This window comes from Haliotis asinina, chromosome 3 (genome assembly GCF_037392515.1).
Source record: "Haliotis asinina isolate JCU_RB_2024 chromosome 3, JCU_Hal_asi_v2, whole genome shotgun sequence".
Classification (NCBI taxonomy): domain Eukaryota; kingdom Metazoa; phylum Mollusca; class Gastropoda; order Lepetellida; family Haliotidae; genus Haliotis; species Haliotis asinina.
Genome location: NC_090282.1, coordinates 71,850,242 through 71,865,126, shown reverse-complemented (window position 1 = coordinate 71,865,126; position 14,885 = coordinate 71,850,242). Strand labels below are relative to the sequence as shown.

The 14,885-nt window shown below is 39.9% G+C and overlaps 1 protein-coding gene across 5 annotated transcripts in view; it reads right to left on the bottom strand.

The window, feature by feature from the left end:
• Positions 1–712: 712 nt before the first annotated feature.
• The window catches only part of LOC137278408 (probable G-protein coupled receptor 139), a 63,694-nt gene continuing 49,521 nt past the window's right edge, over positions 713–14,885 (bottom strand). For 4 of the 5 annotated variants that reach the window (XM_067810713.1, XM_067810712.1, XM_067810711.1 and 1 more), the window contains one exon: positions 713–4,460. In XM_067810713.1, the coding sequence (XP_067666814.1) occupies positions 3,320–4,456 (1,137 nt within the window). In that variant the 5' untranslated portion in view covers positions 4,457–4,460 and the 3' untranslated portion in view covers positions 713–3,319. Of the gene's footprint in view, positions 4,461–13,476; positions 13,565–14,885 lie in introns of those variants that run through there. The other variant, XM_067810714.1, reaches the window with a different exon arrangement.

The following is a 14,885-nucleotide window of genomic DNA, read 5'->3' as shown; positions in this document are numbered from 1 at the left end:
ATATATTGTGACATATTGTTTTGAATAAAGAGTCATTAGTTGTACGACTGTATGTGTATTACGTGTCTCAAGCGGCACTGCTTGCCTGGCACCACACAGTGCTCCTGAATTGCGCAAAGTTGGCACAGGTTGTGGTGCGCATTAAGTTCCTCCATATCACAATATATGTACATATATCTTAATCATGAACCATGAACCATATTTCCCCCTCTCTCTCTCTCTCTCTCTCTCTCTCTCTCTCTCTCTCTCTCTGTGTGTGTGTGTGTGTGTGTGTGTGTGTGTGTGTTGTTGACGAAAGGTTGGGTTGAGAGTTTCTGGTCTGACATGTATACAGATATTATACAGCACAGAGAAAGAAAAGCGAAAGAAATTCTAAAAATATGAAATACCATAAAGGTAAGCGTTCATGTTAACGTCTTCTAATTTAGACCGTGATAAAAAAAAGAGTTGCGTTATTTCTTTCGCTGTTCAGTATACATGAGCCTGAATTTTTTCGGCAGCAGCCTCAGTCCCTACTTATAGTGGGAAAACGATAAAGTGCTAAAGAGTACTAATCACAGTCGCAAAAAATGAAATACAAGTGTATCTGAGTACATTGTAATCGATTCCTTGGCAACAGCTACAGAAAAATAAAACCACTATACTTTTGCACACACAAGAATAATGCAAAAACTGATGCTGTCAATCGTTATACAACTGACAAGTCGGACACTTGTTTGTTAACAGTACTTTAATTTCATGAGCTCTCGTCATAATAATTAGCATAAACAAGCATGAACAGACAGTTTAACAAATATATAGATATATTTATAATACTACATAACAGTAAGTTATAATAACTTTATGATTTAAAGATACACATCATCATGCTTAATCTTATTATTCTAGACACAACAAATCATTGGATGAATAAATGACTTGTATATGTGTATGTATGCACCACCGTCATAATACTATTGAAATATACTTACAACTGAGGCCGAGCACTTGCAATTGCAATAAAAAGGTAAGGAAAACCACACATACTGATCACTGAATGTACTTGCAAGATATCGATAAGTCATATTGACAAATCGATCTCAAACAATATTGTGATCATAAATATGATGGACGAAATCCACAATCAGGGCTGTGCTGTCTCATCTACCAGCTCCGATCGAGGACAACGTTCATTACATAACGGTCATCTGTTATTGTTATATGATTCTATGATAAAGTATAGTTGTATTGACGTTTTAAAATACATATATGAAACAAATGGTGGTCGCCAGTACTGCAAATGACAAACTTTCTATGAACAAAGGCTTCAAGCAGAGTTGTTTGCATTAAACTGGCCATATCATTAATGTGTGTTTACGAACCACTATCAAATAGTGATGGTACATGGTGTTGACGAAAGTTTGAGGGTTTCTCGTCTGACATGTATACGGACACTTTCACAGCCAAGTCAATTGTAAAGTCACAGGAACAAATAATACAGGTCAAATCAAAACAGAGAATCTCATCAGACATCGGTTTAGTCAAAATTGTTTGTTTTTCCAAACGGCTGAAACTAGACCTACGTCTAGTGTTGGAAACGTGTTCTAACAACTTGTAAGCTGAATGGAATAAGTGTCTTATTTCATTAAATAGATGAAGCTCATCTGTACCTTGTGACATAATGACATGAGTAGGAATAATGAACAGTCCGCTATAGTTCATCTTCTCATACTGCATTATATCTATTATAGGTATGTTTACTGTGCAAGGCACACGCACATACATTAAAGTTACTTATACGATACATGAAGGATACACATAACAGACTGATATTTGATTGATAACCAATATCACGACAGTTAAAGATGGGATCCATGATTTAGATGTCATTTGCATTTCTGGTTGACGAAGATGATGATATACCAAATCAGTTCACATGACAAACTTAGCACCTTACATTACTGGTATCCCTATAGCATATTTACTAACACACTCGGTCTCAGGTTCCTACTGACATGGGAAGACTTTACGTTCAACAGATTGTCTGGGGCGAGAACTAAAGACCAAGCAAATAAAAAACAAGTCTCAGAGCAAATTGATAATTTAACTGATCCTGAACAATGGTTTCTTATTATCTCTAGTCCAAAAGTGGTTAATACCACAATTACCAGGTTTCGCTGTTTATTAGAGAAATGTCGAAAACTGTAATTGCTACTGTGTTGCAATGTTGCGATATCATTAAATAATTATGTTCCAGTGACGTAGATCCAGTATCCGAGCGAGGTTCCCTTGTGCCAACAATGTTAAATACAAACTGCACACACCCTTGATCTTTCTGGCGACTTCTGCGCTGGTGTAATTTAGATTCTTGGAAATCAAAGTGTTCTGCTTGCAAGTCTGAAGCGATTCACGATCCCGCATGTATATATTGCCAAACACCAAGATATAGCGATATGGTATATCTCAAAACACACAAAATACTTTCGAAAATGAATTATTTTGATGAAACACTTTCGTTGAATTCCGTTTACTTTACCACATGGGTTTGGTATGAGCAATTACGGTTTGGAGTTCCTTTGTTGCAGTGCCATCGCCATTTTCAGATTTTGTTGAATTACGTGTTATTGTAACATTCTACATTAACACTACATTGATATTTTAGCATGGTAAGGTAAATATCTATTTGGATTCTGCCGTTGTACAACACCTCTTCCAAACAAAGTTACTGAGACTGAAACTACTAAGACCGCAACTGTGCATGTTTTTAACATCCCAATATCTCGAAGAGACATCCTTGCTCGTCATGGTGTTAGTACGATTCACTATGCAAGTACAAGCATCACAATACAATCAATCGTATACGTGCACCATTGAATACACTGACACCAGAAGGATTAACATGCAATAACACTTCATGACTCTGTGCATGGTGTGGGCTCGTATGAATGATTAATTTATGGTATTCGGGTTGTAATCCCTGATCTATCAGTCCACTCTCAGCATCGTGCGTTGATTATGGAATATATCTATTCACAGCACGTCTGAGATGTAGAATTACCAAGTGATGCTCTTATTGAACGACAGCGTGGTTGAACGTACCACCCAAAGATCAACACAGGGCGTAATGCAAGCATTATGTAATCACGGCGAGAAGCATCTCCCTACGCTGTCTTGGCCGAGGTGGCTACCCAGATCCAAAGGCTGTTAGAAGCCGTAATTGACGTACCGATAAGCACTTGATTTGAGTACATTGACATCCAATAATGGCAATGGTATGCGGTGTCACGGTATAATTCCTCTATCGAATGCACAAAACAGAATCCTGACGCGACCTAATGCTTCAGACACTTGTAATAGACGTGTGGCCATTGGTAACGTGGTCTATTTTAGCAACGGCCATGTATTGTTTGTATGTGGGTGGTGGTACCTCCTCGGATCTAACACACTTTTGCAGACCGAATAATGCACAGACCTGATCCCGGAAATGTTTCCCCGTAATACAGTAGATGAAAAAATAACATGCCGAGTTGGAAAGAGTTATTTCTTCAATTGCTTTTCTGATTGTGATATAGATGAAATAACTTCTCCATTCCGGGTCTGCACGGATCTCTTCAGCTGTCATCCTGTCGTTGGCCATGAAGAGATTCTGCAGGGAGTACACAAGAGTCGCTGGTAGCCACGTGCAAATTAGGTAAAACGAAACGGTTAGAAGGGTAACGGTTGAAGCTGTTGGACTTCCGCTTCCGGGTTGTTGGTAGGCAGGACCCCTTTTTGTCAGTGACTTAATCTCATTGATAACAAATATGTTGAACACAAGAGCGGCAAGTGGTACAATGGCAAATATCAACAGTTCTGAAATCCATGTCCAAACATTGATAATACTAGTTTGACCTCCAAGTCTAGCTTCTACTCTGTGATCACAATCCCCAAGGCTTGGATTGTATGTCCAAAAGTATCCCTGAATCACCGAGAGAAGCATTGAAGATATATACAATATCACCACCGCTATTATAGCTCTGCGAACCGTGCAGAATTTCTCTTTACTAAAGGGATGACATACTGCAATATATCTCTCGACCGTGAAGCTCAACACCAGCAATGGGGCCATATACTGTGGTACATAGTATATAACGTTAAAGATTTCACACGATATGGGGCCATTGTATGTCTTGATACCCCAAGCATAGTTGAGTTCAACAAAAATATGTAAAATGAGAAACACAAAGTGTGATATGGACAAGGTTCCTAGATAAATTGCAGAAGAGTTGTTTCTTCGTGTCTTCCTGTTCAGCCAGATATATGCGGAAAGTGGATTGCAGAAGACGCCGATGATGTAAAAGATAGGAGAAATACTGCGGTCGATCATCACTGACGCCGGTGCAAACTTCTCGTGAAATGTCATCATATTGTATGTGAGGAAGATGCTCTCAGTCATGTTGTTCCCCGCTGACGGGGCATCGGAGCCGTTGGACGTCATTGTTCTGCAACAATAATAGAAAAATCATCCATCACAGTGAAAGGAGGATATTCAATTTACGCTGTTTCATTTTGTGTCAACATAGTTCGTGAGACACCGTTCTGATCAGTATTGTAAAACAGCTAAAAAAGTCACAAATATCAATTACTTTCAGTTTTAAGCATTTTGAAAGAACTCCTGAACACGTGTGTGAAGTTAGCAATAGTTACGCCATGTTCGTAGTTGCTGAGGTATTCGCATGAATTAATGCACTAAGGTTTTACATCAATTCCTCCATAGCAGTATATAAACCAGTAAGGGTGATCATTTGAGGGAATCAAGGGATTACATTTCTTAATGAAACTCTCTAGAAAATGACGCTTTCCTCAAACTCCTCACTACTAAAACGATACAAGCCTATGTTTAACTAACGCTAGATCTGTATATTGATCAGGTGATCACATTTCACCTCTGATAATTCAACACACCAAATCATACACTTTGATGTGTCATTCGTTTTAAATCAGTTTGATGTTTCTCCATCTTAAAATGACACCATTTTGGTCTGCATAATAATTTATGAATAGCATTGATCTCCAGGCATTCTGAGCCATCATCTATTCAATATTGTGCAGACACAGAGACCTCTTGACTTAAATAGAAATGCAAGTGTCGCACAGAGCTATCAAAGAGGAATTTATTGAAATACAGAGAAAGGAACGAAAGGGATTGTGTAAGAGCAGACAATATCATTGCGGTATCCGTCGGTCTTCCTGCACTGCACATTAATCTGACATCTATCAACGTATCGGTCTCAGTGCTTTTATTTCCTTCAGCGTTTCGTCTTTGTCGTCCGGAACGTGTTGATTCATCTCCGGTGATCTGTAATTTTCTTGGTGCCCGTGGCAGTAATATTTGAAATGCCCCGTGTGCATCCCCTTTGTCCCAGCTGTTTGCAAAGTCAGCATCTGTCCAGGGCATTGGGGATCGTCTCAGCGGCTTAGCAAATTTCGATGGATTCGGGGAGGCAATGGGAGGCAATGAGTAAGAGTGGTGAAAATATTTGACGCGTGGATCCTACAATAACACGTTATTCCCCCAATCAAAATTAATTGGATGGAAAACGCAAGATAGACACAGGAATATACCATTATGAATCACCAATGACTCCATATGTTGGCGAAACAGAGAGGCATGTCCTCCCATGCAGTATCAAACCACAATCAAAACAAGTATCTAATTACTGCCACGCTGGGAACATGAGTGCCGTACTCTTCTGCTTAGTAAAATAACTACTTTGAAAACAGGATCTTCAGCTTGGAAGATAACGCTAAAAGACATCGATTGACTACTGATAAACTTCCAAATTCTTCATGTACATACATGAACTTTGCTGATTGTATAATGTCGTTACGTCTTTGAAAATATTAAGAAAACATAAAATGAAATAGTTTAGAAAAGATTAATAAATGTACATCATATGAAGATGTGCTGAACAAGAATAATTATAAACACAGCTCTTATTTCTCCGATTTCACATATAAAATTTGATTAATGAACTTTTAAAAAGATTCCCTTTGCTGCCATATTTGTCAGTTCTTTAATGACCTGCTCATGGTTGAGAACGATTTCATTGATGCTGTCCCAGGTAATGAACTGAATCTATATCGACATGTTTTGTTGCGTGTTACTGTGTGATTCTGTGCCCACGACGTTTTTCTGACGCTTGAGCAACTACGAGCGACGGCTGATCACTTGACAGAGCTATTCTCCTCCCCTGAAATCACTGAGGCATCTACTTCTTTCTTCCTTGTCAAAGGAGAAATGATTGATTTTCATGATGTTTTAGTAAATCAAACAGAAGAAATTCACTGTGGAGGGGATGGGTCTCTTTGAGATCAAGCCAACGCTGAGGTCTGACATGAAGGCATTGTTTCCCATTGACAAATATGGCAGAGCATCAAACATACAGTAACGGAACAAACTAAACTTGTATCCGCTTTGAGAGCAATTTTGAATAGTCGATGATCATTATCGAGCAGAATGGTTTGCTTAAGTGAGATATAGACGTGTTCTTTGAAAGTTCAGTTGAAGCATAACGGCACATTCTCTTCAAGTGCTTCGTCTCTCCCACTTACACATGCCAAGAGATAGCTCTTGATTTAAGAATAACACTAAGGATGAAATTAAATGTACACAAAAAGAACGCTTCGTTGATTGTCCAAGACTCAATCACATTCTTCTCTAGCTTCCGACTTTGTGACACATAATTAATGCTGGAATTTTCCTGAAAATGTGTATGCAAGTCCCACAGGCGATAGTTACGGCAGAATTACTCAATGTCCCTAGATAGAGTATAGATCTTTCTGGATGCGCAGTAATCTTCATTATTTAAGACGTGAACATTGTTAAGATTTTATGTTAAAAGGATGCAAAGAATACTGTCCACTGGGCAATGTTAAGGTATGCAACAACGGCGGATACACTTGACATTAAATATTTAGTTCCAGTGCGTCAGTTATGAATGGTACTGAAGCTCACCTAATACAATATGTACTCCTGTGAACAAACGCTTACAGCAGTTAACATACGTGCACTACGCCATTTGCAAAAATGTGATTCCTTGATGTTTCCTCAGATAGAGTGCGCATTGATGCAGCCAGTCGGCAACTGAACTGACTACATTATTTTCGTGGAAACGACATCTGAATCTTAGCATCAATACGTGTGTCATTGTGTACACTATGAAATAGTGCCTTGTAATGTTGTACACACATCTGATCACATCTTAAAAGATGTCATTATTAACCACAAATTCGATTTAATGGTTTGATTTTCGTGGGTATCAAAATATTTCACAGTACACGAACTGAGGATGCATGCTTTCTTAACTACTGCATTTCCGTACTTACAACCAGGGCTCGTGAATGATCAAATGCGTGGTTTATCATGAACTTCGTACTGGTCATTTCGGATAGTTGAAAACATGAAAACTGTCACAGAAAATAAAATACGTTTGTCAATACCCTCTTCAGTTCCAAAGAATCATGCAGTTGAATAATATATCATGATAGAGATAGAAATATCAGATTAAGGTTAACACACGTTGTGACATTGCTAGCAGAGTGTCAGCGTGCATTCTTGCGGGGTTAATTATTGCCAGGTCATCGCTATATGCACCGAAGTTTAAATCTTGCTGACTGCCTCGTTTTGTTTGTTTAACGTGGCACTATTCTAGCTTTCTGGATCAGAAAATGCAGGGACCAACATCACGAGCAGCGGTCTTCCGGGATAAGATGACATGTGTCAACCAAGTCAGCGAGTCTTACTAGCCTGTCAACACCAACCTAGTATCTTGTGACATGAAAAAACCCATCCATAATTTGTAATCATTTTTTCTACTTTCTTTGCTACTTTCGAAAATTGAATAACCACATGTTGAAAACTGATATCGATAGCTCATGATAACATTCGGAGACACATTGCCATGACGAGCACATGTGCAGATGGAATCCGAGGGAAAATAGCGAAGCTTAGAAATACTAAAATTCACAAATATTTAACGTTATCATGAGTGATCTACGACCGCTGCATCTTCAAGGTAAATCCTGAAGCACGTTCTCACCACATTTTTATCAGTGTCAACGTTACATCCTACAAATTATCCTCAAAGACAAGTGGCTATTCTGAACAAAGATGTAGAACAGCAGTAGTAAGACAATGATCAATTATACATGGAGAAGTCATAATTAATATAAACTCGCAACCTATCGTCATTCTTACCAACCAGAACACAGTCGCTGAGTCGATGCACGTCACCATGCGGCAGTGGATATGTCCACTGTGTGGGAACTAAGACTAACACAGCTCTTGGGAACATACATAGCGAAAGATAAATTCGTATCTGTCGTGAAGCCCTGGCACGACGGCGATCGTCCCAGATAGGTTACTTGGCATTCGGATTATGTCTAATGGCACCACACTTGATCTTGACACCACACGTTGTAGTTTACATGTGAAATGTTTATGAATTCTTATATTGCGGTAGTCATAAAAAGGGTAATATGCCATGAGTTTCCGCAGTTTGCACGACGCCTGGAAGATCAGTTACATAGTCTTACCATTGCAGAGCAGGCTCAAACATGGACCGATACTGAATTTGAACATTTTCCTTTACATGATCCCGTTTTCTCAAACTGAATTTGAACATTTACCTTTACATGATCCCTTTTATCTGAAGCTAACAACAGTGTTGTTGTTTTTGTTTTGCTTTCGGTAATAAGCAATATTCGACAGTATTACTGCAGTGTGTACGTAATCCATCTGACAGTATGAATAACACTCCTTTCTGTTTAAGGATTCAGTGCCGCATAACCAAGCATGTCACCTTTCACAACCTGCAGAGATGCATTCAGATGTTTCCCAGTGGGTGTCTCACACCCACTCTTTTAAGTGCACTTCATTTGGCTCATGAAGAACCAAAGAGCCTTTTTGAACATATTTAATGTACGTGAAATGATGCTGCTCTGAACGATGAATTACAGTATTCACATGCACATATAGCAAAATAAAGTAATTGTGATCCTGTTCCCATTTATCATAGTGACAGTGTTTCCCCGAGACATTTTCACTTTGATGATGTTACGTGTGAGCTAGGCTGAACCCGGACGTTCTGGATATTCTGAAGCTTTACTGAATTTACAACCATGTGCTCTTGTTTCGTATAACATTTCCGTTGAAATATCTGTCCAGTTGTATTCCCATGTAGAGGGATACACATCCGTCGTACAAAATGTGGCTTTGTCACACACAAATATGCATTCAGTCAGCCAATATATCTCTTTCCGTGGAGGCATGTGCACTTTAGATGCGTCGACGATAAATAATAATCAGTCAGGCCAAAAGGTATTTACTTACGCATTGAGGCGACAGGTTAAAGAAGACAGTGGTAGGGAGTAGGTAATCGGTAATTGTACGCCCGCAACGCGATATATTTTTCATGTGCAGTGTAATACAACTGAAACAGTCAGGCTCCCTCGGGTATTCGAGGTTAGAAAAGGCGTTGTCGTAAGAGCAAACCTTTGAATAAAAGTATGTCCGGTGATTCGACGTAATTGATAACGTGTAATAGTACCACGGCATGGATCCTTGACCGTATCGATTACAAGGGCCACTGTTCAAGGTTCAATGAAATATGGACAGAAATTCAGCAGGCAGTATCCAGTAAGTAGAATGTCGATTACGGTGATCCAAGCCTGTAAAAATAATCATTTCAATGCCCTGACCTTCCTCTCATTTTCAGCAGAACTGGGCATCGTGATAACAAGGGCCGTGTGCTCGTGTCATTGAGTTGAAATTAGTTTTGCGTCACGGGAATATGGTACGCCTTCGGGCACTTCTGTATTCGGTACATTGTCACAGTCATAACGTCTAGGCATTGCTGGAGAGAGAATCAGTAAGTAGATACAACGTCTGATTCCCACTGTAACCAATCTCTTCGTTTGGGATATATTTCACCAAAATAATACTTTTCATCCTAAAGACGGGATACTGTCATTCGAAACATAGACATATATTCAGACGTGAAATCTGAGAACTGCGTCATCACTGATGTACATAAATCAGCTAGAGCTGTCATCTGCGTGTGCGACTAACGTGGGAATTCAACCTTACCTTGTAAACACCGGACCTGGTACGCTCCTACTTGCCATATTATTATGCATCGCTTAACACACGTGCGTTATATATGCATGCATACATGTATACTGATATGACATTTGTGTCAACGAGATACTAAAACCGTCAAATGGCACTGTATATTACGTACGTCGCTGACATACATGGGAGTATTTGTTAAGCGAAGAGATTTAATCTTGGTAGGAAATGGTAATATTCTAAATCAGTCCTTCCGTTGTGGGGGGAGCGGGTAGCCTAGTGGTTAAGGTGTTTACTCGACACGCTGGAATGAGTGAGTATGATTTTACTCCGCGTTTAGCAATACTGAAGCAGTATCACAGCGAGAACACAAGAAAGAACATGCGGGGAATCGAACCTGGAGCGGACGCTTTAACTATCAGTCTACACAATCGCTCCTGTCACTGGAGACCCGAAGTGGATTCTTTACACGGATACAGTGTGTGAGGCTCATTTTTGGTGTCCCATGCAGTGTAGTGCTGCTTGAATATTGTCAACAGCGGCACAGTAGCATACTCATAGTCACTCACTCACTCACCCTAGAATACTTCGGAAAATCAAGTGCAAGATAATGATCAGTTCAGCACCACTAACATGACTCGAACATATGTTGAAATAAATAGTCTAAAATCAAATAATAGGAAAGAAAACGGAAACACGACCCGTTAGCAAAACACGTGACAACACACAATGAAAAACAAGTGTGAATTTCAGCTGTTGGTGTGAACCAAGTTCCCAAATGATACCAATTGAGTATGTGATAAACAGGTTTAATCTGTACTTGAATAACAAGCTGTGAGATGAAACGAAAGGGGATCCCTTCGACCAGTATCGATGTCCTCATCACAAAGGAAAACAAAGCTACTTTAAGCCAAACCTCCACAAACCAACGATAATGATCTGAAAAGTCAAAGGTAAATGTAATTTCAGTGACAATAACCTTCACGCAAACTGCACTATATGTATATACCCCCTCTTCCAAAATACCACGTGACAGAGAGTCTTCTTTTGATGTGAATACTGAAATCCGATCTTAATTCCATTTGGGGAGGCGTTAAGAAGGATATGCCGAGAAAGGTCTTTTTGGGCTAAAATATTTTATTTCGCTCAGTACTACTGGCTTTCAGAAAGGCATTTCACATCACATATGTAATTTAAATGTCTAAAAACATACCAAGACATAAATCTACATCTTCCAGGGGTACAACTCAAGTAAATGATGCCACAATAACATTCTTCAAACAAAATCGCAACCATTTTTGGAATAGTAATGGATCCACAAATATAACGTCTACCATGCAGTGTTCTTTGGTGGTCTTGATTGACACAAAATCTGTTGAAGTAAAGTCGCAGGAAGCTTCTATACAGTACATGGTTTCTTCATTAATGTGAACCCAACATACACGTACATGAACCTGTATCCCAATTTAATCATACCAAAGCTATCGTCCCCATGTCTTTCGATTGGGCATAACACTCGTTGTTAGCTTCTTGTCACTAGGACAATTAGCTTTCGTTACTCTGCCAAATTGGACAGAATGACTACCCTCACTTAATAATGGTTCGTCATAATATTTGGTATATTGATTTCGGTCATGGAATGCATTACAACAGCAGCGGACATACGCATAATGGTAGATCGAGTTTGATATAACAAAACTGAATACAATAGAAGTCTGATGCAAGGGAACGAATACTTTGCAAAGTATTACAATTTCCTTTATTTCAAGCTCTAAGTAATACGGTTCTGTACGCGTACCGCTTTAGTGGAACCCACGAATACTAGTATGGTGCCTCCAAACCAAGAATATACACACGACAAACAGGGATTCGAACAGACGATCAGATATTTCTAATTTTTCTAGACAGTGCACTGCGAATGTCGTTGGAATGCGCGATTTGGGCGCAAGCCATTTACCAAAAGGGTAAATTATTCGGAAATTAGTAAGAATGTTTACCAGACCAGTCACCTAGTTTCAAAACATATCTACAAGATTCAAGTATTCCATGTCGAATGAATATGACAATCAAAGCTATCACCATAGTTATGGTCAGCGGACAGTTTACATCTAAGCATATGGTCAGGTTCGTGGGACCGATTCTACACCAATATGCCATCTGTGAAATTCGAAATAACCAACACAGGAAGTAGACCGTTTTTGAAACTACCTTCCTTACATTCCTCTCAGAACGGCCTCTGTGGAATGGTAAAGAGACTACTGTGAGGAACGAACACCAAAAGTCATTTAAAACAGAAATGTTTTTTGTTACCCTCCCAACGCTTGGCGTAAAAACGACAGTAAAGAACGAGTATACCATCTGAAGATAGCATACAACTTTGACAGCAGCACGGTATCCTGTTGTACATTAACACCTATACATCTATACAACTATCACACATACATGTGCCCCCGCACACACATGCTCACCCTCCCACAGGTGCACAAATATGAGCGAATTAAATATAGTCACGTTAGACCACATTGCATAGTATAGCCCCAGTGCATGTGCCTGATAGCGACAGCAAAGGACACTTTAGCTTCATTAAAGCTTAAATAGTAAATCACGTTTAGTTCAACAGAAGCCCCTTTAAACATAGGCCTACTGCTGAAATGTAACCAGGATGTGTTCAAGGAGATGGAGACTAAGATGTTACAAGCATGTTATCAGACTGCTTGCTGCGCTCTTTAAACACCAACTCCCTGGAAACCCAAGAGGACTGTACAGTATTCTCCCAACGCATAATGGACACACAAGTAGCGTGACAGCGCCTACTACAATGTCTCCGTTGGTGTCACATTCGGCAAATATTATCATAAACATTTCTCTCCCGGACTCATTCTAATTCTGCCTGGAGGTTATGACAATTATAATACAACATATCAGTAATAACATGCGCAGAGAGACGGAGAGGTAAAGAAAGTGAACGTGAAAGATGTTTCTCACAACATACGGTTTCACAAATTCAATATAATATTGCACTTTCCGTTTATCTCTAAGAAACACTGACGTGTTAAATCGTTCAAACTTCCCTAGCTTCAAGCATCACTCACCTGCTGTGCCGAAGCCGCCGCCGCTTATCCTCTGATAAAAACACTCCACACACACTAAACTCCTCTGCGACTCACTGAGCATGTCAACATGATAGCGCTACTCATCACCTTAGGCCTCTCAACGAATACACGCATACCTCTACAAATTACATTATTATGATATGAACACAAACAATCCAAGATCAACAGGTTCAGAAAGCAACACCTCCAACAAAAAAGCCATTGGATAAACTAAACACGGCGTTAAGGTCCGATAGGTTTGTTCACAGCGTGTTCACTAGTCTTGACACTTACCCTGTAACATGTTTCCATTAAGACACAATGGTTTAAACCGCACCTTTCCCCATGAGTAGCGGCAGAAGCAATGATGAACCAGCCTGATTGGTGAATATGACTTTCGCACTAACAGGGGAACCCAAAACCGCTAACGTCATGTCATAAATAACCACAACTCGTTAACTAATTTGACATCTGCGGGAAAGATATGCCCAGGGTCCTTTCACATAAATGCCTGCTGACGACCTCAAAGGCAGACGGAACTTAGCGGAAACCTCCTGCCAAGACTCTAAGAGGTTGGACGAGAAGGTGCTAAGCTGTATTGATAATATTTGTGTGGCTGGCGCAGATTCCCATGCTTTTGGCTGAATCGCCGTAATAATTGAGCAGGTTGTAACAATGGTCACGATGAAGGACAGCTGGAAGCAAGCCCTTAATAATGAACGTCGGATAAACAAAAACAAACCCATTGGAAAGGATTTTCTCTATGATATAAAAGTGTTATATCAGAAGCCATTCTTTCCGGGCCTAGGTATTATATCCTATAATATATCAGCAGAAGTGTTTGCTACTGTGTAGATATGTCCTATATTACCAGTACTAAACTTTGAAAAAGTAATGTTCGAGATGCTGCAAAACATTTTAACAAGGATTGATCATGTTTAAGGAGTCTGGTGGTAACAGTGTCTGCTGGAGGAATGGGCGGTCAGGGGTTCGATCTCCGGTCGCGTTATACCAAGCTACCGTAAGAGACTGTAGATGTTGTTCCCCTGCATGGGACAACAAGGTATTACGGGGGTGGGGGGGGGGGGTGGGGGGTTAAACATCCACTGTCTTTTACGCACAATCTATCAGTAAATGTCAGTTTATTGCTTGAACTGTACAACATTACTGTTAACTTGCAGCAGGAATCTGTAAACAAGACAGAACGTTAAGTGATGTATCGACAATAGAGTTATGGTGTGAGAATGGTTTTACGCCGTATTTAACAATATTCCAGTAATATCACGGCGAGATACACCAGAAATGGGCTTCAGACATTGTACCAATTTGAAGAATCGAACCCGGGCCTCTGGTGAGACGAGTAGACACTTTAACCACTAGATTACCCCACCCCTCAATGAGTCACTCCATCGAGTATATACTGCTTTTATTGTCACTTGCCAGGATGTGTACAGTTTGAGTTACAACGGCCATGCACATACACGCACTGGCACATACGCAGGCCAACGCACACGCACACGCACACACACACGCACACGCACACGCACACACATTGGCATATACGGCAATAGTATAACTGGCAATAATCTCGAAATAACAACTCATAATAACTTAGCAACACTTACACCTTACAATGGTAAAACATAGTGAGTGAGTAATAACCCAATATCACTGTGGGAGAGACCTGACATAGACTACCTACA